A 23,242-nucleotide genomic window follows, 5' to 3' on the forward strand; every position below is an offset into this window, starting at 1 on the left:
TGTTACTATTTCGGATGTTGTACTGGCCCAGTTCAGTGGTACTTCACTGTTGCTCTCTCCACAAAGTGATTGTTAGAGTTTCTCTGTATTATTTAGGGCCTTTACTTTACAATAGAAAGTGCCTCGAGGCGACTGTTGTAATTTGGCGCATTTTACATTTTCAAGGACATTTTAATTGTGACTGGACTTTGTCCAATGCATTCAATACATGAGAAAACTGCTTTTTTATTTGGGGCCCATAATAAAACCAGAAAGATACTGATGCCTGAGGGCCTTCTAGCTAATCATTGTTATTACACTTTGGATGTATGAAGTGCGATCCCAAAGTTCTTTATTGTCATTTGCAGAGAGGATTTGTGTGTTTTGAGTGGCTCTGTTATTAGTTCAACAGTAAAAAGACATAAAAAACTAATCTGGCTCAACATTTTGATCAGAAGAGACATTTCTAGCAAGTGTTAGAAAAACGAATGTAAGTATGCTTACATACATGGGGATTGCTGTTTGCAGTCCATCTTTCATTTGAAGCATTTTTGCCTCAGTGGTTTTTATTGGCAGTGATTCTGTTGAGATTTGCTGGTACTGATCACATCTGTCATCTCTGCTTTCTCCTGATTGTCTTCAGGTGAAATATGCAGAATCTGACTCAAAGCTGAGTTTGCATTTACATGAGACTCGGACCTGTTTACTCAATCTTTTCACCAGTCTGCAAGGACTGCAGGCTGCTTTTCTACCACCTCAGCAGAGCATGCCAAAGTAGCTCAGTTTTTTTGCGTTCATCAGAATTTGTCTTGTCATCTGTATGTCTTTGGGACATTTTAAGGACGTGTCTTATTCTCTCTGGGCATCTTTAGCATTTCTTTGTCTGCTTCTTCTTATAAAGATGCCGGTGTTTTGGTTTTCCTTTCATAAGTTCATCTGTGGTGCTGCTGTTCATTCACAGTAGCAGAAGTGTTGGTAAAGATATCCAGAAAAAATTACAGTAATTATCTCTAACAAACTAAATTACTGTGCAGAAGTCTTGCCTAACCCCCATTTTGTTATATCTTATGTCTAAGGAGCCAGACCTTGTTGGAGTAGTCTGCAGGTTTCCTGAAGATCAAAGTTTTTCTGATTTTTCTCTCATATTTTAGTCTTGTTCTTGTATCTGGCCGTTTTCAGAAGGTACGTAACTCAAGGGATCAGCCAGTCTCGTCTGCACATAACAGATTTAGCAAAGAACCAATTTTCATTTGTTTCTTTTGGTACTTTACTCTCAGCCTGGCGCAAAAACACATTTACACGCACATAACCCATAATTTGTTCCAATTTCTTCACTTGATTCTACAGAACGTCAAAGACAGCACAGTTTGGCAGATAGAAAATTATGTTTTTACACTTACAAGGTGATTCCCGAAGCGCTATTAGCCAAAAACGTGGCATGTCTTATATCTCTTATATTTCTGTGCAGCGTGTCCTTAAAAAGAATTGCGGACAAAAGACGAAGTAGTACTCTTAAAAGAATATCTACAGCAGATGAACTGTATCAAAAGTTATGTCAAAAAAGTTATTAAGAAATATATGACAAATCCTGCAAAGTTAATCGAATGAACTGTGCAGCGATGAATCCAAATTTGAAACCTTTGTTTCAAATAGTCAGCAATATGTAGCTAGCTGGTCAGGACAAAGGTACAGGGAGTGTCTGTTGTGGTCTGCAGATGCATTTCAGCCAGCAATGTTGGCGATGTTGTTTAAACTGATGGAATTATGAACGCAGAACTGCACACTCTCCCAGGACTGACAGAAAAATCAGGGAGAAAATGTTGAGATGTACCAAATTACACAAGAACCAGACTGAAAGCCAGTGGAAACAGGTCTATACACCGTCAAGTGTCTGCAGTGAAACACGGTGGAGGCTGTGCAGAACAAAAGGGACAGAACAAGAAGAAGTCTAGAGAATTATTCCTGAAGACAACAAAGATTTCCCAAGAATGTAAACGGACTGATTCTTAGCATTTTTCTACTCCCCATGCAGATGGGAATCGAACCACCAACTTCCAGTTAGTAGGTGACCTCCTGAGCCACAGCTCCCCAAACATAGTTCAGGCTGTTTTTTAAGAGTAAAGGTGCTCACACCAGATATTAACTTTTAAGCTCATTAGACTTAAAAAAAATCTTTTTTTTCCTTCTATGCTGTATTTCCATGAATCAATAAAACACTACCTATTTCCAGTTTTTCTGACAAATCAAGAAATGAAACTTGGCTCATGACTTTTGCACAGTTCTGTAAATGAGTGAAAATGTAAAAATGTCTGAGTTGAGCACGTTCACCCATAAACCAACAGAAACTTCAATTTATCAATGTGTTTGTTGATATGGGAAATTTCAATATTACCAACTGTTTCAGTCTCATGAAACATTTCTGCAGCTTTCAGTGTCAACATTTATAAATGTGCCTTATTTTATTAAAAAAAATAGATAGGTATAGATATAAAACAATGCCTTCATGTAGTATGACTGACCACCACACATACAGACACACACTCACACCTAATATGGTCACATTGCACTCTTTAATGGCTATTAAACACTATAACAGTGATTAGAGTGGACAGTAGTTCCTGCTGCTGTCACACAGGCTGTGACAGCCCTTTGTAGGTGGTAGTGACAGCTGTGTCCCGTCAGTGCTTTGGCCTTTGTGTTTAGGCTTTAACGCAAGTGAGACTTTTTGTTTGAAGGGGCAGAGTCTCAAGTCTGATTGGCAGACGGTGTAGACGGCCGCGCATGACCCAGCCCCCTGGCGAGATGGAGAATAGGTGTGTTTTTCATAAAACAGTCTGGTTAGAGCTATAGCGAGGCACGAACGTGGGACCATTACGAATAATTATGAGAAACATTATATAATATATATAGTTGTTTGTCACTGTCAGAAACTTTAGTATGACAGATGGGTTGCAGTTACTGATTACCTTCACAAACATCCAAACAAGCTAATTGAAACCAGCAGGATACTGGAGTGAATACAAACACGATGTCCAGTTTTTGTTAACACAAGAATTGTTAATTCAACACTCATTTCTCAAGCTCTGTGGCTTTATTATAAAATATTTTTACTGTATTATATACTATTGTATCTATCATGATATACATCAGGAGGCCTAAATAAATTGTTTTAATAACACAAATGAAATTAAGAAATTTATATTTGAATGCGTGATTGTATACTGATTAGCCAAAACATTAAAACCACATGACAGATATTGTGCAAGCCCCTTTGTGCGACCACAGGGCTCTGAGAAGGCTCGATCCTCTGAGTCCTGCATTTGCAGTTTATGGCCTTCACTTTTTGATTGGACTGTGATCTGGGATGTTTGGAAGCCAGCTCAGTGCTTCGTTTCCTTTGTTGGGTTTCTCAAACCAGAGCAGTTTTCAACCACTTGCAGGCTGCATTGTCTTGACATTGTAATCAACTGCCATTGGGTAGTTACAGCGAGAAGGTAGTTTGCAGGATGTTCAGGTGAAATCCCAGCAAATCACTTTATTGTTTCAAAATGATCATTGGACTGTGTTCACACCTGAGCACCTCATTCGTTTTCTCCCTTAGTGTGGTTTGTTTTTGCACATGTGACCTCGGTAATCACACTCAGGTGCAGACCAAAACAACCGCACCAAGACCCGACCTCGGTGCGATTCCACAGCAATTTGTTTCTGATTGATTCAGTCTCCATCCAAACCAACTACCAGGTGTTGTGTGTAAGTTTGAGCTAAAAAATGTCCTGTAGCCATGTGTGCTTTGTATTCTGGAACGTGGCAGGGTACTATAGATGTGCAAAGATCTGTACAGGCTAGCAAGTAACTGTGAATTCAATGGAAATTCTCCAATAGTCCACAACGCTGCTTTTGTGCTCCTCCCCCAAATACATCTGGCCAGTGAGCAGACTGAACATTGTCACGTTGTAGCCAGTTGTACGGCAGATTGCCACAACACGGTGAGTAGTGACACATTTGATTCACTTGGATTTTTCTCCAAGTAAAAAGAAACCAACTCACAGAGAAAAGCTAGTTTCCAAACTCATCAGCTGATTCAGGCCAGAGTAAACAAACTACAGGCGTGAAAACACCCCTCGTCATGTAACGCTAGATCAGTCATGGCTATTGTGCTTTACTAAGATGGATCTGGTTGATCCTTCAGGACTAGGTTGGATGTATAGATATGTATAGATAGAGAGATTCATCACTTTGTCACTAATTTCTGCCTACACTGAAAAAATGCCTGCTGCGATTTTACTAACTAGCAGTTTGAAACTTCAGAATCTACAAAATAAAGCAATTACAGCAATAGTTGAAATTATTTCAGCCCTAAAATGTTTCTGCTATAACTGTGGTCCTCGTGTTTGAGCTTGACACTATCACTGTGCTACAAGACCGAACGGCAAGTCTCAGAATTGTAACTGACATGAAGAGAAGTTGTCACCTTCTGTCCATCTCACCTCTGTTTGACTTGCAGGAGCCTGGCACCAGCTAACTGGTTATCATCCCCCACATAAGCTCTAGGTTAGACATATTAGATCTCTGTTTCCCACAAGAGCCCTGACCCTCTCATTTGGTGCCAGTGTAGCTGGATATCAGCACCGCATGCTGCCTCTCTGGCACCACAGGGTCCATTTAGCTCAGGCTTTCTCTCCCCCTTTCTCACCTTATAGCCACTCACCCACAAGTATCCCTACATTTCATTCACTTGTTATCTCCCCTGCTCACATCTCTCCTGCCCCTTTTCTGTTTTTCCCTATATTCACAAGAGTATCTCGTTTTCCTTCATAGCTTTTAAGGCCTTCCAGATTTATTTTAAGTGTGTTATTCAAATTTAAGGCTGGTTCACTTCAGTTTAAGTGCAGTTCTGTCTCTTTCTCTGCCCTTCCTGATTCAATTATCTTTTATCTTTTTTTGTACACCACTGTTTTATTGCTTAGCTCTGTTTAATTGCTTACAAAGCAGCTTTTGGCAGATGTGTTTTATATTAGTGGAATCTTACATTCTCAATCCATATCACATTAAAAAGCTCCAGAAAAGGTAATGTTTTTTCTTGCTATCTTCTTCTATCTTCATCTTTTTTAATTCCTTACTCCTTCTCTTCCCCTTCTCTCCGTCTATTACCATCCATTCTCCCTTAGTCTCTCTCTTGCTCTCTCTCCATCTCCCCCTCCTGTGTTCCCCAGTGGGGGTGTTGTTTGTAAAGCATTATAATTTATAACGGAGCAGAGTGGATTTAATTTCAGTGCGCGGGGGCTCGCCAGCAGGGCGCCAGCCTGCAATCAGGGGAATCAGCAGCTCGCACAAGGCCTGTAAACACACACACGTACGCACGCACACACAAACACACAGCAGACCCCCACATAAAGCCAGTCAGAATGGAAAGTATTATCAGTGGCCACAAACGGACAGTGTTTCTCGTCACCCAACTCCCAGGATGCTCTCTCCACAGCCCGGCACCTTCTCAGCTTCACTTTCAGCCCTGCTGCAGCTGCTCTTGCTCTCTCTTCCCCTCTCTGGTTCTTTGTAATTTCTCTGTCTGCGTCTGGCTTGCATTATCTGCATCTTCCTCCCCACCCCTTTCTCTCCCTCTCTTACTCATTGTCTCTTATTACCACTCATTACCTATTGTTGGGGGGGGTTACAGGCTTTCTCATCATAGACTGCGCTGCCTTCCAAAGACAACCAAGGTTCACCAGCAGGTCATATTCAAGTATTAGTCCCCCCCCAAAACAAAAACCCCAAAACACACACACACACTCCCTTTCACTCTCTCCCTCTCTCCCTTTCTATCCCTCCACTTCTGCCCTGGGGGGCTTTTTCTTTTTTCAAACTGCCCATTTGCCAGTTGCAATTTCCCCTTCATAACTCCTGCTTCCTTGGCAAACTGTGCCAGACAGTGGGATGATCCTTCCTCAGAGAAGGTCAGAGACCGAACAAGAGGTGTAGTAGGAGGAGACAAGAATGTTTCTCACTAGCTGTCATATCGCTTTGAAGAGGACACAGTTATCAACTGGATTTTGACCTTATTAGATAACAAGTCAGGTAAAAGTTAGCTGATTTTTAAAAGTACAGTACAGTAGTGCAGGACTTGGATTTGCAGTGGTTTGGTTTCAGACTTTCCCCTCAAATTATGTGTATCGGTTTGCACAAAGGCACAACACAGAAAAGTTCCTTATACTTCAGCCGTCTGCTTAAAACCAGTGACTGTCAAACAGTTACCAAAAGTCGCCACAAGGGCGCCACACTGAATTCTTCCTCAGCTTCAACTTCAACATGTTGCAGACTTTATGACAAACTATACAAAATAGTTTCCCTGCAAATTCCAAGGTTTAAAGTTGACCGTATTTTGTAATTTTTTTTAAAATTTTAAAGAAGTGTACTTTTTGAGAGCTCCTGTAATTTATTGGCAATCTGCGCTCTTTCAAATGTATATATTTTTGGGGTTTTCCAACTCTGGTTTGTCCTTTGCTACGGTAGCAACTGACAGGTGAAATATTGAGAGCAAACTTAAACCTTTGTCCCCGACAGTGAGGGAATCTTGTTACCGTTTCTTTACCGCCAAAATCCCAAATGTGGAAAAATCTTTTTGAAGAATTGTGTCCCACCCCCCAACAAAGAGAATCCAATTTTTGCCCCATTACGTATATAAAAAAAAATCCTCATTTTATTTCTGCTTATGAATTTGTGTAGAACATTTAGCATTCTGCTGATGCTACCCATCAGTAAAGCTCACTTTATCTTGCTCGTATTAGTTTGTTGCATCGCTGCTGTGTTTTATCCTCTGGGATGCTAGTTTTAATCTGAGGTCTTAGCCAGTGTGTTGTCCTGTTCCTGCTGTTATATTAGGATGATTGGACATCTGCTGTGGGCGTGTTAAGCTGGAATCACTCATCCAGTCTCCAAGAGCACATGTATGTGACGCAGCAGCATCATTGTTTCAGTGTGTGTATGCTGCAGACAGAGCGTGATGCACCACAATGACAGGGACACGTAGAGAGACCAGTCATGGCTGCAGCCTTTATATTAAACTGCACTGTTCAATGAATGTGCAGAAATGTATGCTTTGGTGTGACTCTTCATTTCTTATGTGGTCCACATGTGCATTGTTACTGTTCACTGGTGGGAGCTCAGCACCATCATTCACCATTTAGAATAATTAATTCCCTGCTTTTCCACTCTTCTTGGATTTGCTTGCCTTTATCTAACCCCAGCTAACGACTGCAAGAAGTACTTTATGAACTCACAAGAATAACATACGAGCACAGCGCAAACACGCTGCAAAGGATTTGCTGGACATTTCTGAACCACATGGGTTGGACAGGAAGCAGGTCATTTCTCGTTTCAGGGAACGCTCAAGAAGCAAAAGTTCAGAGAAAGGGCTCATCTCATAAACCTTTAACTTGGGAACATCAGGATGTGATGTGCCCATCACATCCTGTACCCTCAACCTTGGGAATAGGACACCGGGTATTAGTTGTTGTATAGGTGGAGAAAAAGAGGTTAAAGCCAAAATGCAGAGATGGCATGTGAAACTAAATACACCCCATGAATCAACAGCTTGTATTGTTTTATATATGACTCCATCGGTCTCGTCTTTTTTACAGTGTTTACGCACAGATCTATTAATGACAATGGGATAATTGTCTTGTTGCATGACCCAGTTCTGGCCCGGCTGCAGCTGTTGAGCTGGGTGATGCTAATTTCAGGTTCAAATGTTGTAGTGGCGGTTTCACTTTGGTTTGATTTGGCGCACTTTGTGTCTTCCTCGCTCCTTATTCGCCAACAGCCACACTGCTTCCTTGTGCTGCTGTGCACATGTGACACATGGATGAAATGGACTGCTCTTTATCAAGTGTGTTGGAAGACCAAGCTGAGCATGCACACAGTCAGCCAGTTCTGGTACTTTGTTTGGTTGATTATTAAGGTGCCAATTTATTTTTTGTTTCAATGGTTTTAATGTTATGCTTGATTAATTTCTAACTTCTCAGAGTCCAGAGTGTTGGTTTAAATTTTAGTATAAGATGTTAAAACGTCGAAACAATTGGAAAAAAATAGGGCAAAACCTAACATGTTGTCAAAGTTTTCTTTGGAATCGATTGGTGAGACTGGTGTTAACAAAAAGCACCAAGGAAGAGGCAGAAAAATCCACCTTACCGAAGCATTTTAGGTGCTAGAGACAGAAGGAAGATGCTTCAGGAAGAGATAAATGCTTCTAGATCAGAATCTGAAAGTTCTCAAGAATGACCATAAGCAGACAACTGAACGAACAATGCTAAAAGGAGGAATAGCTGCTAAGAAGCCACTGAGGTCTCAGATTGGCCAAAGAGGACAAACATCTAGTCGTAGTTGACTGAAAGAAGATATTCTGGACTGATAAGTCAAGTTTTTCAAGGTTTTTCTTTGACATTGGACAAGTGGAGGATACAAAGATGTTGCAGGCCTAAAAAAAGTATCTATGCAGATGAACAAAAAACAGATCTCCTTAAGAAATAGGAAAATATCCAGCAAAGACCTGACACTGGACCAACTGCTGTTTGCTGAACCTCGTCAGACATAATCTCAGTGGAATATGAAGAAGCTGTTTTTGAGGAGGAGAAACTAAGATAGCTTTCATTTTAATCTTCATTTAAGCTGCATTTTTTAATTCGCTCTGGTTATTTGAGAGTGACAAATGCACAAAAAAAAGGTAGGGAATAAATGCAATTATGCACAATGTTGTATGGACGTAGTCAGGAGAGAGGTAAAACTGTGTCTGCATCCATCTGCATCATGTTCAGTTTAGAAATGCAAAAAACAAGGAATCCGTCCATATTTTATTGCAAAATGGTCAGAAGGAACATGCTCCTCAAGTCTGTTTGATTACTTTGCTATACAATCTGGAATGATTCCTTGATGTGGGTACACACTCTTTAGCTTTTATTTGTTTATTCGGACAAACCCGAGTGTCACCAGGCGGATTATAGCTGCCAAAATCATTTCTCTGCAAATGGAAATAAACCTAATGACCTCGGTTGTCTTGCCAACTTTTAAAGACACCGAGTGTGTGTGCGTATGTGTGCGTGCGTGCACGTGCATGCATCTCACTAATGGCTAGAGTTATAGTTGTTTCATTTCAGTCAGAGTTATGAAGTGTTATGGAACCCTTTTAGGTTTTAACCTCCCTTGGCAGTAGTTAGGATCTATATTACAAAGGTTAGGAGGCTTTGCAGTCGCTCATTTTTGCTTTTTCTCTCTCTCTCACAGACGCGTGTACACACACTCACACATACTTGAATAAAGTTGCACTGGTCATGGCCTTCATACATGAGCTATCCTTAAATTTAATCAAAAGTCCTAATGGGTTGTGTGTGGGACGTTTCCCTCTGTGTGTGTGTGTGTGTGTGTGTGTGTGTGTGTGTGTGTGTGTGTGGGACGTTTCCCTCTGTGTGTGTGTGTGTGTGTGTGTGTGTGTGTGTGTGTGTGTGTGTGTGTGTGTGTGTCAAAGGAGGCCTTAGAGGCAGCAGCGGTTGATTGGAGGGCACATGTGTGATGTGGCTGAGAGATCAAACACACACTGTTGATAAATGTGAGAGCAGAGTGGGCAGTGCTCTTTTTCTTCAGCCCTGATCAGTGTTGGGCTGTTCTCTATTCATTACACAAACACACACATGCTGCTTTCACAGAGTGACAATAAGAGAGCGGTCAAGCACGTTTATATTTGACCATTTATCTACGTTTGTGCGCCATGCTTATATTTGAGTGTTTGTGTCTGTAGTTTGTGTGCTTGTAATGAGGTCAATCTCCTGCGTAGAGCTAAAACCTCAGTGTCTTTATCTCTGTTACATGGCCAGAGGATTATTCTCATCACTCTCAACCCTCTGCCACTCGTCCTCCATCGCTACTCTCACTGAAAATCGACTTTGTGTTTTTGTTGACAGTGAGTGTATGTAGACTGTGCTGTAGGTCTGTCCAACATGCAGCACAAGCTCAGACACACACAGCCTTGCACAGACTTCTTGTTACCACTAAAGGTGTTTCATATCCCTTGAGTCAAAGCACAAAGAAATAAAAGTATTTCATGTTTTTAGAGTTGGTTGTGTTTTTCATTTTGTTGAAACAGTAAAAAAAAAAAAAAATCGAAACCACACTATATCTGAAACATCACTGAAGGTTCATATTTCACTGTCTATTTAAATCTCCTCTTGTGAGCGACTCGTGGGTCAATCTGTGTCACTGAATTCATATTAAGTTCAACAAAGGGCCTTAAATACATGTTGTGTGTCCTGGGCAGGGCGATATGACCAAAAATATTTATCACCATATACATTTGAAAATTTACGATAACGACATAACTGACGATATAATTGACACGAGACAAAATACCTTACAACTCCACAACTTTATTAGTGCAAAACCCCATCAATGTATTTTCACTGAAACAAGCAGCTGTTTTTTATGTTCATTAGAGTTATATAAAAATGTAACAGTGCAAATTCCTCGCTGACAGTTTAACCAAAAGGCATTTCCAGTGGAAACTGGCCGACATATCCTCAGCGTAACCATGTATAATAGCCACAAAACTTAAAAAGAGGTCATACACACACAGTACTGTAATATTATGTTGAAGCACAGCACGTATCACTCCGCGAGGCTCCGCCTACGATAGCCGTAATGCTCCGACAATCCATCGAGCGGTGCGGCTTCGTAGCTCAGCAAAGTCGTACTGAAACATTTGACAGATTTTCGAGCGCCGTGCACATAAAATCGTTTCGAGGTCAGTAAACACAACCAGAGTTCATACATAAGGCACACGGGATTATAAGGGGCACTGTCGACTTTCAGAAAAATCAAAGGATTGATTTTAAGTGCGCCGTATTTTCAAAACAACACGGTAATAACGACGGCCCGCTAGCATGCGCTACCAAAAATAGTGCTTTGTAGTGTATCTGACGGACAAAAGCTAAACCAGTTCCGCCATGTGCGTATGAAAACAAAGGCACTGCGCATGTGCGTTTTACCCATATTCTATCGCCATATTTCATTTTCTTATCGTTGCCCGACATCATACTGTGAACGGTACGATATGTTCCAGCCCTACTGCAAAGTACAACCAGCTGCAATGAACATTATTTCGTCAGTGTGTTCATAAACTTCTCAGTTGTGCATTATATGTATATATTATACATGCTTTTTATTCATGTCTAATATATATATAGCTATATAGAATGGCTAATCAACCAGTATAAATATTTTTCATGCTAAAAATACAAATTTCTTTTCATCAATTATTTTGTATTTATTTACAATTTTACAAAAAAGCTGAAAAACCTGCTAAAACATGTTTTTGTTTTTGACAGAGAGGCCAAATTACAGTTATTTATTTGCTTTTATTTGTCGAATGTTATGCTTGACTTCTTAAAGAAGTTCAGTGTGCCGGCTCACATTTGTGCATAAAAACATCAGTTTGTTATTTGCCTAACAAATAAAAATGTCATTTTTAGTTTTAAGCGTGTGTGTGTGTGTGTGTGTATTAATCCAAGTTACCTGACTCGATAAATCCTTCAATTCTTTTTTTAAAGTATTTTTCTCAATCGTTGATTCTCCTCCTGTATGTTCTGTATTTGCTGCAGAAAGTCCTAAATACGACTGTAGAACTACATTTTTACATAAACTGTGTTTAACACCCGCTTAATCTCCGTCCACCAATATTCAGGAGAATCTTTGTTTATGCAGTTTGGATACGACTTTTTCTTAGTGAATGGTTTTTACTTGCAGCAAAGTCAGTGCTTGTCCTTGTTGGGCCTTATAGCTTCTGTGCTTGTCCACTAACCAGATAAAGTGCGTGTGCTTTAGAATCCACTGTGTTAACCTGGATCGGATGTAGATTCACAATGACAAAGATTAATCAGCTCTAACACGTATATTTCAGTATCTGAGTGCCAATTTAGTTCACTGCAGAGGAAAGCATTAGGTATTAACAGGCAGTCTGTCCAGTGGAGCGTGTGGTGCTTACCTATGCTCTGTGTGGTTCTTAGCAGAATAGACGGAGGCCATAAGGCAGATGTTTGCCCACGCTTATGAGTGCTCTATTAAAACAGTCTCCAGTATGTGCTGGTTGTCTAAATGGCTCTTCTTTTTAGAGGGCAATATTGTTTTATTTGATGTTGTGCATGTGTTTCTGCACATGCCCATATCCACCTTTTTTGTTGTACAGAGCGCGCACACACGTCTGCCTCTCTTTGCAGTCTGTTTCACCATAATTGCTAACACCCCCCTGCCCTCTGTTCACTTCACACATGACGTGGCCCACCTTTTCACCCATCTGTCAGAACTATTGTGAGTGAGTGTGTGTGTGTGTGTGTATGTGTGCATCGTGAGCTGTCATGCGAAGCCCGAGCGGTGTTGATCAGCAGGCCAAGCCAATGGCATATGGCCATGACCTGGGGTGCTGTGGCATGTAGGAATGCAGGATAGCGAACTGAATGGACAAGAGCTCATGCACATGGCTGCACGGATACTGGCATGCCAGCATTGCATATGCAACTGATGAAGTGGAGTTTCGAGCACCCATTTGTGTCTTTCTCTACCTCCTTCCTCCCTTGCTGATATCAGTGCCAACGCCTCGGTCCCATCTCTCAAAAAAGTGTGGGAGGAGTCGTCTGTTGAGGATGTAAATCGAGTTTGCTGAGCTTGGCGTGCTCATATTTTAAGCCACATGTCAAAACACTCTCATGTCAGGCAGGATTCAAAGTGAAATACTGAGTAGACAACAATGTTTCCTTTTTTGTTGTTTTTTTTAAATAACATCTCTATCATAAAGCTTCTGTTGACCTCATATTTCTTGTGACAGATCCAAGGTACAGTATAGGCACACAGTCACATACCGCCCTGTTATTAAAGCTGGTGGTGGCAGATGTAACCGAGCTATCCTTCATCTAGTGAACTGTAGTATTTAGTTCACTAGATGAAGGTGTAGTGAAGAGAGTGGTTAAAAGATGAAAAAAGGCCCATATGAGCAGACACAAACCAAAGTGTCTCACCTGAGACGCTTATTCCAACACCACTATTTCATGATTAAAAAAGAACTATACACATGTGGTGCACACTCCTCCATGTATGCATTTCATGTCAGTGCCATCTGACAGGAAACATGTTGGTACACACTTTCTGCAGTAACTGGCCAGGTGTGTTAAAGTGTATACAGGCAGGATTTCCCAAGCTCTCCATTTATTCTTCAGCTTACTACATCCCTCATTTCTCATCTTGTGTATACCTGAGTGCCAAACCCAGTTTCCTACTCATGCGGGACATGTGTATTATTCTTAGGATTATTGTCATGCTGGATTTTGGTCCGTCTGAAGACATTCATGGAAAACTAAAGCGACTGATTCATCTGAGCTCTTTGAATAATGATGACTTAGAGGTAATCCAAAGTAATATACCCCTGAGGATTTTTGCACATTTGCCTGACTCATTGGCTGGCAGATACAGTATCCTGCATGTAGATATATCAGCAGTCTTTCAGCAACTGTTATTATTTTTTTGCATTTGTTTAATGAATTACTGCCGTGGTGTTTTCTTCCTCAGTGGCTACAGTGATTCATTTCCTCTTACTGCTGGTGCAGATTTTAATCCATTGATTTTACAATGACCGTATTACAACAGTGCTTACAAAGGGATAGAATGTGAGTGCAAGTAAAAAGGAGAACATTGGCATTGCAGGCGATAAAGACTTAACCCTTGCTCCTCAGTATTTTGGATTAAATGTAGACTATTTATTACGAGCTGTTTGGGCATGGAGGATTAAGTGGTCCCTCACTTCTGCAAGAACAACTCTGGGATTGTCATGGGATAGAAGCAGTGCATTAGTACCGGTACTTATCATGCTGCTCACAGTGGGACCGCAGAGAGTGTGATCACTGAACAAGTTGACTTGACCTTTCCTTTAATTAGGATCCCAGGAAGGTTACGAGTGGACAAAGAGCTGAAAAAGCAGCCCCGGTTTGACAGATATCCTGTGTCATGGTGCCTCTACCATCAAGTTCTTTATAGGCTGGTGGCAGCAAGTGGTCTGAGCCTGATAAATCCTCAGACAGAAGAAGAAGCTTTTACCTCAGTGGCTGAGGGGGGAAAGGAGAGGCAACCCAATTACCTTTAGAAGCTCCTGTTCAAAAACATTTCATTGTTTCATTTGGTCAAACGTTTAATGTCATAGAGAGAGAGAGAGAGAGTGTAAAACTGATGCTTTTGAGTCCAAATGATCTACCAAATAAACGATGTTCCCCAATCCTTTTAAAGCACTCTTTTTCTAGAATTGACAAACATCTTTAACACAATAACTTTAAAAGATATTTTACAAGAAAATAAAAAAGTTAGGTACATTTTTTGTTGTGTTTTGTGTTGTTTTGTAGAAATGTGTTGTTGTGTTTCCCAGTTGAACAGTCATTTTGAGGTGTTCCCAATTTGAGAGACAAAACTGAACATAAAAATCAAACGCAGAAAGAAAAATCACAACAACAGACTTTTAATCTCAGAGCATTACTGAATAAAACTGAAGTTTACAGTGAGCAGCCACATACGTACACTTTCAGGTCAATCCTCAGTATCTTAAAAATATACCATATATGATTATTTCATAAATAACTGCTTTTACTTTTCATAAACACTGTTGTTAGTTTGTAATTCTGATGCTTGGTCTTGCTTTCCTCACCCTGTGAATCAGTCAGATTTGTGACTGTTGATTCGGTGAAGTTTGTCCTAGTAAACAGGGTTCATTGCAGTTGGTTCGCACGTAGTAACAGAAATCCTGAATTAGTAAATGAGTTTAGCTCTACACATTCAGTGTCTCTGTCCCATGAGGTGCTGAGTATGTTGGCACACAGTCATCAGATTATGAAGTACCTCCGATCCAAATACCCTGAGCTCCTCGGTTAAACCATGTGGGAATTTAGTGCTAAATTCCGATATTATTACTGATATTTGTTGTGATGTAAAGTTAACATAAGAGATGATCTGGTAGTAATCAGGTCCGGCTCTGTTATTCTTTCAGCTGGTATTTAATGCTTTGAGAGCATGTATAAATACAGAATAAGAATAAAGATACAAATGTAGGTTTTGTCTACTGTTCAATTTGATATCGAGTCAGCAGGCACATTAGTTGCCCTGTTTTTGGATTATAACACTACAAAACTGTTTACAGCCAAGTTACCATGGCAATATACCCTAGTAAGAAGTGTCTTCATAGTGCTGAAACTCAGACGAGGATATGTCCTTCAATGTACAGATTAAACAAATATAAACTTCCTCCCCTGAGCCTGGTTCTGCTGCAGATTTCTTCCTGTTAAAAAGTAGTTTTTCCTTCCCAGTGTTTCCTTTGAGGTCATTGGATTTCTCTGTCTTATTGTAGGGTCTTTACCTGTAAAGTGCCTTGAGGTGACTGCTCTTGTGGTACAAATAGCAGTTTTTATTTAGGCTGAAAACCCAAAATACAACAGAAAAACATCCCACTAGCCACAGGAGTACACCGAGAGAATCACACAAAGTTGCTACGAGAAAGACTGAAAGAAAGACGGTGCTATTTTTACACATGGGGTAATCGGTGAAGTGGAAACAGCTGAGGGAATGAGACACAGGTGTAGACGATCTACATCACCATGGAGGGAAGTAAAACTCACACAGGAACCAACCCGAAGCATAACTACTAAACACGGTGACAAACTACGCTGCACAAAGGAACCCTGGGTACACCTAATAGGAATCAACATAAAAAAATGTTTTTTCCAAACCTAAACCGTGGGAGGAAGCCAGAGTACGTGGAGAGAACCCACACAAACAGGAAGAACATGCAAACTCCACACAGAAAGACCCCGGCCTGGTGGTGGAATTGAACTCAGGACCTTCTTGCTGTGAGAACTATTAGCAATATTAGCCATTACTGATAAACAGACTAGTTAGATAAAAGATGAATAATCATTGGCGGCTGAATGGAGCGCAGGTGGAATATTGAGCTGTGACAGAGCGGATCACGGACACGTGGAGAAGCGGAGGGTTGCTGGCTGTGCAGAGCAGCAGGGGAAGTGAAGCTGATCAGAGTTCAGAGTGTGGAGAACCAATCAGAGCAAAAGCAGAGCTGAGGACTGAGGCGGAGCAGTGGGACAGGTGGATGGGAGAGAGGTTGCAGGCAGATGTAGACAGCTTGACAAACTCAAATTTTTCTGCTTTTACACCTGTGAGGTCATTTTTACAATGCAGCCTGTGATCGCTGCAGTCTGTCAGTGAGCGCTCTGCTTATTATAGCTGTGCTGTTTGTTGGAGCCTTTGTTAGTAGGTTACTTGGGACCCTGTGTAGTTTAGTGAAATTTAAAAAATAAATGTAATCCTTGTTTTATGAAGTCATTAAAGATGTATGCTGTATAATCATTCCACCCTGGAAAAAGAAGAGTTCAAAGAAATCATTAAAAGCCCACAATTACCGTGACATTCATGCCCATGATGGGTGTATGTAAACTTCTAACCACAACTGTAGGATGTAGTTTTAGACCAGTGTTTTTTCAGTAATTCGTTTCAGCTTAATGACAATACAAGCCAAAGCTTTCGATTAACAAGGCGCAGTGTGTCTGCGTGTTTTGTGCTGCCGATCCTACCTGTAGGATGCAATTGTGTTCTTTGGCTCTCTGTTGAAAGAGCAGGAATGTGTGCATGTGTGTTCAGCGTTTGTGTCTAATATTGTCTTAAACTGTTTCCCTCTGAAGCCTTGTCAGACATGCCGTACTTAACGCAAACTTGCACACACAAGCAGCCACGCACACAGGCGCTCACAAACACACACGTGTGTGCACACATACGTGCTCACCCAGTCTCAGAGCCATTGTTTCTCACACAGCAGGGCACAGGGTCGATTGCCAGTAGTGGAGCATTATCAGCCTCCCTGTGTTAGCCTGTGTGTGTGTGTGTGTGTGTGTGTGTGTGTGTGTGTGTGTGTGTGTGTGTGTGTGTATTTTTTGTGCAGACATGCTCTCAGCTGAGGGAGCTGGTTCACGGGCCGGTCAGAGCCGCCTTATTTCCTTTTAATTGACTTAAGATGGGCAAACAAGACCTCAGCAAGCACACGGTACCCATTACACTCACGCACAAGAAATACACAACGCCAAGGTGCACGCTAATGAAGCACACATAGTGACACACAAACAGCCACAATTGCCCCTGCGTGTGTTAGCTACTTTACAGTTCCATCAGGCTAAATGAGGGGGTTGTGTTTTCCCAGTCAGCACTGCTGCATTCCAGTTGCCTGCAGCTCTGCCAAAACTCCTCCGTGATTACTAATCTTTTTACTCACCTTGCTGATTACAGTTTACCTCGGTTTAGTTGCATGTAGTCCGTTCCAAGGTCGGCATCAGTAAGTGGGCAATATCGTTGCTCGAGAGTGGTTTAACCATGCTAGTGGCAACCTGTGAGCGTTATCATAGCCAAAAATTCTTTACTACTAACCCCAAAAGCTGTCATAGAAAAGCCAAAGGGCTCTTTAAAGGTAGACTTGATTGTTTTTTAAACTGGGAACCAGTTTCATTTGCTCTAAAGAATGTGTTTGACCCTCAAACAGATGTCCACTCGAACCTTTCTGTGCTGGGCAGGTCGGTGTGTTTAATATGAACACAAACATCTCATCTTCATTTTGTTGTTCTGGTTGGTCACAGTTCAAATTACATTTTACTCTGAGCTTGCTGATAATGCTGCAGAAAGTCAAGTTTAATTTGGCCTTTAAGATTTATACAATTGGAATTTAAAAAAACAATCCCGTGCAGCACTCCTCCAGCTCCGTCATAAACTGTGCAAATGGTGAAAAGTTGCAACAATGTTTCCGTCTCATCGAACATTTTAGGCTACAAGAGAAGCTGCTGAGGACAAACGGGGGTCTTTGGGGTTATATGTACTCAAACTAACTACATGCTTTACTCACTCATCCACCCTCCAACCCTCGATATGCATCCTGAGGAAAAACGAGTATGCTATCAAAATTTGACATCTATTTCACCAGCAAAGATTTAAAGGCAAACTTTTTTTGTTTTTATTTCCTGTTTGTCTCCTGCAGGTTATTCCTAAAAAACAGAAGTCCTCGCTCTGCCAGTCACCTCAGTTCAATTGATTTGCTTTGCTTTTGTTCCTCACAAGCATGCATCATTTTCATTGTCCATCCATCCATCCATCCATCCTTCCACCTTTCCCCCTCTCTTCACTACCCAACCATTGTTTTATCATTGGTGTATGAGAGAAGAGGACAGGCGGAAGGAGGAGTTGGAGGAGGAGGAGGAGGAAGAAAGGAAGATGGACAGCTTTCTACTTTTCTGCCTTTCTGTTTGTGTGACCATTTGTTTTTGTTCTGTTATGGCCTTATAGATAGTAGCCATCCTGAACCCAAGTCGCTTAAATAAAATCATTAGATGTATTAGAAAAACTGTCTTAGTACCTGTAAAAAGTCTTTATACCACTTAATACAGTAATTTACCAAGGCCATATTTATATTTTTCCTTTTGTTCCTATCCATCAGGTGCTTCAGCCGGGAACCTGTAATAGAAGGGTTGTGTCAATGGTGCACCAGTCACAACTTTAACCATGCTGCTTGTAGGGGTCTGAGGTCAGGTTGGCAAATAAAGTTCGTTGGTCATCTTCCAGAAAAATTCCTTTTTTCCTTCAGCCACTCAGAAGGGACGCTCATCCATTTATAGCCTATAACTGTACAGGTCAACATTTTAAAAATGAATGGGCATGTTAGGTGGTGATGTTTGGAGCTGCCCAACAGACTCTGTTGTAAACAGGAGTATGGGAGAACCCGGCTTTGTGCTATAATTAATTGAAACAAGGCATTGCTGTTGTGGACGTAAAAACAAAATCTTCCACAGAGTCAGAAATCACAAAGATGTCACACCCAAATTAAACATTTACTATTAAAGAAATGAGTCCTAAAGTTAAAATTGAAGCTAGTTTCTCCAAATGTATGGAGTGTAACATACAGCAGAGCAGGATTCTTGCCCATTCAAGCATTTGGTCCAACTGTAGCTTAACCTGTTGACCCAGTCTGCATAAATTGAGTTGCAGCCTCCTAATATACTTTTTGAAAGAGCTTCTTGTTACCATTAACAAGCAGGAAAAGTTAATAAAGTAGCTACTAAATCTCTATATTATATTATAATTTGTGTAACTCCCGAGAAAGGTGATGGAGAGGTCATTTGCTTTAACAATGGGAAAAATATGATATGGCCTAAAATAATTGAGCTTTTTTAGAGTACATGTTATACACTTAACACCAACAAGTACATTATTTCTTAGGTTCTATTAAATATACATGAAATACATTCATTCTGTTTCCGAATATCAGCTGCCTCATGTGGAGCAGTTACACAGTCCTCACAGCTTTCACTGGGGACTGAACCACAGGACATTGGGCTCAGCTGCATCTATTGTGATTCAATTTTTCTGCACAGGAACTCGCACAAACATATTCAGCGCACACTCTACAGCATTTGCCCTTTAGGCAGAGAATAAAGCACATATTATACGTCCATCTTAGGACGAGATGGAAAGAAGGGTCACAGAATGAGAGAGGAAGTGCACAAGTGCACTCGTGTCTGCAGAGTAATCGACAATATGAGACTCATCCAGAGTTTCCTGCCCATACAGTCTGGCATAAGCAGATATTACAATTTTTTATAGAAATGACCTTGTAGGAGTGCTTCCCTATTAGGTGATGATAATGGAAATAGTCTGCATTGGCAGCTCATGATGACATTTTTCTGAACATTTGCTTTGGTGAGTAATAAGAATTCTGCCGTGCGCTACTATGAACGTCGCTGTACTCTCAACAAACCAGCAGGAAAAAAGCTCCCGCCGTAGCCTGTCACCAGGTGTCGAGCTCCTGCATCATAACAGTGCCTGTTGTGACCTGGAGCCAAAACACTTCACTAGTTTTTATTTATGTATTTAATGGTGTCCATGTAAAGTGTTTCGATAGTTTTCACCCAGACTGCTTTCACTGCTGTGATACCAGGTATTGCCTTACAGTGTTGGCCCAGCTAAAAGAAGAGCTTTTCTTTCTGAACTGAGAGAGATGAAAGATTCTCACCTTTCAGTTTAACCCTTCAGTTGTTGTGGTGCACGTGTGTCAAACAGGATTACTGTATCCTGGACCACCTCAGTATTATGTGTTGACGGCTGGTTTCAGTAACCAATAAATTTATCTTGTCTGTAATAACGAGTCCCTAAAGTTGTATTTTTGTGTATTCAAAGTATCCAATCTTATTTCACATGTAAATATCCATTATGTAATCCATGTGATTTTCAGTAAATGTTTCCATATTGCATTATCATTAAACTTGTACATGTTTTGCTTTAGGCTGGGAGTTTTTAGAGATGTGCACGGTCTCACACAGATGCCCATACTGCATCATTTATTCTCAATTCCAGCTCATTTGAACATTACAGTGAATTTGTGAGGACAGCCTGTCATTACGTAGACCTCTTGTGCAGCATGTTTGAGACAGTGTGAATTGAAGTCCTGTCTATGTGCATGTGTGTTATGTGTTATTCATAGGTACAGATACCTGGTGAAAGTTCTGACAAGAACTAGAAAGAGAGATCATATTTCTCCCATTTTAGCTTCTCCTCATTTGCAAATTAAAATTCTTCTGTACAAGTTCTTGTAGTGCCATAGACGCCCTCTCTATGTTTCCTTTGTGATTAAGATGATAGTTAGGGCTGGAGCAGGTGAACCTGAACCGTCAGGCTTGTGATACACTGTGATGCACTGAGTATTTCTTCTCTCTCACCTCTTTCACTCCACATGCCTTTATAAACCACTTCTCTCCTATAGTGTGTGCCTATACTCTCCTTTTCCCTCTTTCTCCTCGCCCCTCAGCCGGTCATGGCAGACCCCGCCCCACCTTGATCTTGTTTCTGGCTGAGGTTTCTTATTGATATTGCACCAAATCACAAGAACAGTTGCATCAAGACATAAACATAAATAAGAAGCACATTAAGGGGATGAAGGGGATCTTTGCTTAAACCAAATGAATAAATAGACACAACATTTCCTTAATAACCAAGTAGAACATTTCTTTTATCCATACACTATCATGCAGAATTGTAAATGCATGCACGCTTATGTGTGATATGCGCTTTCATAAGTCCAAAAGTATTAAGTAGTCTGCAAGTTTTTCTCGCCAACTATGTGGAATCCAGAGAGAGTGACATAACCAAAGTATCCTGCCTAAAGATGCTTTGCCAGGGCTTTAATGGAGCCACGTTCAGTTACTGCTTGTTTGTGGGTCCTCTGCCCTCAGATTTGTATTGGGAAAAGTAAGCATGCTAATTAGGACTGTGGTCTCTTAAGTGACTCCTGTCTGTGCCTTGAGAAGCTCCAGATTTGCATTTACCCCTATATTTTGGGGGAGTATTTATCATTACTGCAATGTGACATCCTATCCGCTTGGGACAATTGCTAGTGTACTGGTTCCACTGGCAGCCATACATCTCCACCATGTTTGATTGATTATGTTAAGTCCTTCTTTTTCTAGATTTTTTCGGTATTGTAATCTGGCCCTTCTCTTCTTGATTGTTACCAGTGGTTTGCATGTAAACCCTTGGCATAAACGCTCTGTATTTACACGTATGAAGGCATTGCTTGATTGTAGAGTTTGACCACAACAAGCCTGCGTGAGTATTCGTGAAATGGCTCGATCCTGTGAGGGGATTTTTCTTTACCAAGGAAAGAATTCACTTTAGCTTTCTTCAGTTGTCATTTTTGTGTCGTCGAGCTCAACAGCACGTTCCTTTCTTTGTAAGATTCCACTTAATTGTTGATTTCTGTCTCTCCTAAAATTTCAGCGCTCACTAATAAGTTCTGCATTTGGAATCAACTCCAGACCTTTTGTCTCCTCAATATGTCATTAAATATGTCAACATGTCATCGAAGAAACAGACGCACTGCTTGTATGCCAACAGCAGAGACTATTTAAAAGTAATGTGATAATTTTGTTACCTGTGCTTATCAATCACACCTTGAACGATTCACTTACAAAATCGAATGTAACCACACGTAAAGACAAAAGTAACCAAACTGTGTCACCTTCTTAAATACTTGGATGTACATACAGCTACCTGCCTGAAGAGCATTTGGTTTATTTGTCTTAACAAGCTGAAAGCTAAACTTTTCATGTGAATCTCACAGAAGAACGTCACACCACAGTCAAGTGATTTGCGGGCAAGGAAGAAGGTCCATCTTTGCAAAGTTCAAAGAGCCACCAAGCGTAATTTATTCCAGCGTAACTTTACTATAGGCAGGCTTAATAATGTGAACCCTGCTGACACCCTGTGTCCCCGAGTTCACATTTTGCTATGTACAAGTCTGTGTTGCACTCCTCTCCCAATTTGAATCATTACTCTCCACTTTGTAATCAGCTCCAACAATTATAACCTCACAGCGTGCCTCTGATTACTGTCCGGGTGTATTTTGGAGTGTTCTGGGAATGTTGTGGAAAAAACCCTGATTCTGGTCCCAGCAGAACTCTAGGTTACACACATTTACAGTAACCCTGTCTGTGTGCTTGTGTGTGGGTTGCCGTTCGTTTGAAGTGCTCATTCCCCCTAAATTACAGTGCTGCCATAATGAAGTATTACCATGCAATTCCAAGGCAGACCAGTACAAAGAAAGCGATCGTGTGTGTGTGTGTGTGTGTGTGTGTGTGTGTGTGTGTGTGTGTGTGTGTGTGTGTTCGACACTTGAGGTGAAAGTTCAAATGCGATGCCCGAGCAAAGACTGTCTGCCAGGCCAAAGTGTGCATGTTGTCTGGGTGTGTTCCTGTGTGCGTTTGCATGTGTTTTATGAAACAAGTAGAAAAATAGCTTTTTTGTGTAATGCAGGCCCTCTGAGCTGAGGCGTGTTTGCAGTTGCGTGAGTCTCATCCCAGTTGTGTTTCTAAATGTGTGGATCCACCAGCGAGCTGTGACAAAGCTCAGTTTGAGCTCACACATACGCACTCGGAGGTGCGGACGTCTTTGGCTGCAGGCTGTGCTGGCCTCACCTACGGCCTCCCCAGCGTGCTGAATGTTGCATGAGGCCCAGCCGCCTCATACATACTGCATCAGCACAAACATGCCATCTGATTTTATACATAGTGCATTGGCACCTGTACTCACCTTGACTGGCAAGCATGCAATCCATTTTTCATCAACGCGTTCAATGGGACGGCTCTTTTAGGACACG

At 41.2% G+C, this 23,242-nt stretch overlaps 1 protein-coding gene across 5 annotated transcripts in view; it reads left to right on the forward strand.

Annotated features, from left to right (window-relative positions):
- The window catches only part of bcas3 (BCAS3 microtubule associated cell migration factor), a 312,938-nt gene that overhangs the window by 149,616 nt on the left and 140,080 nt on the right, over positions 1 to 23,242 (forward strand). Inside the window, exon 24 of one of the 5 annotated variants that reach the window (XM_080289124.1) lies at positions 18,077 to 20,373. The exons of the other annotated variants lie outside the window; for them this stretch is intronic. Coding sequence (XP_080145250.1) covers positions 18,077 to 18,087 — 11 coding nt within the window. The 3' untranslated portion in view covers positions 18,088 to 20,373. Of the gene's footprint in view, positions 1 to 18,076; positions 20,374 to 23,242 lie in introns of those variants that run through there. 5 annotated transcript variants of the gene reach the window in all.

Source organism: Astatotilapia calliptera, chromosome 14, assembly GCF_964374335.1.
Source record: "Astatotilapia calliptera chromosome 14, fAstCal68.1, whole genome shotgun sequence".
Lineage (NCBI taxonomy): Eukaryota > Metazoa > Chordata > Actinopteri > Cichliformes > Cichlidae > Astatotilapia > Astatotilapia calliptera.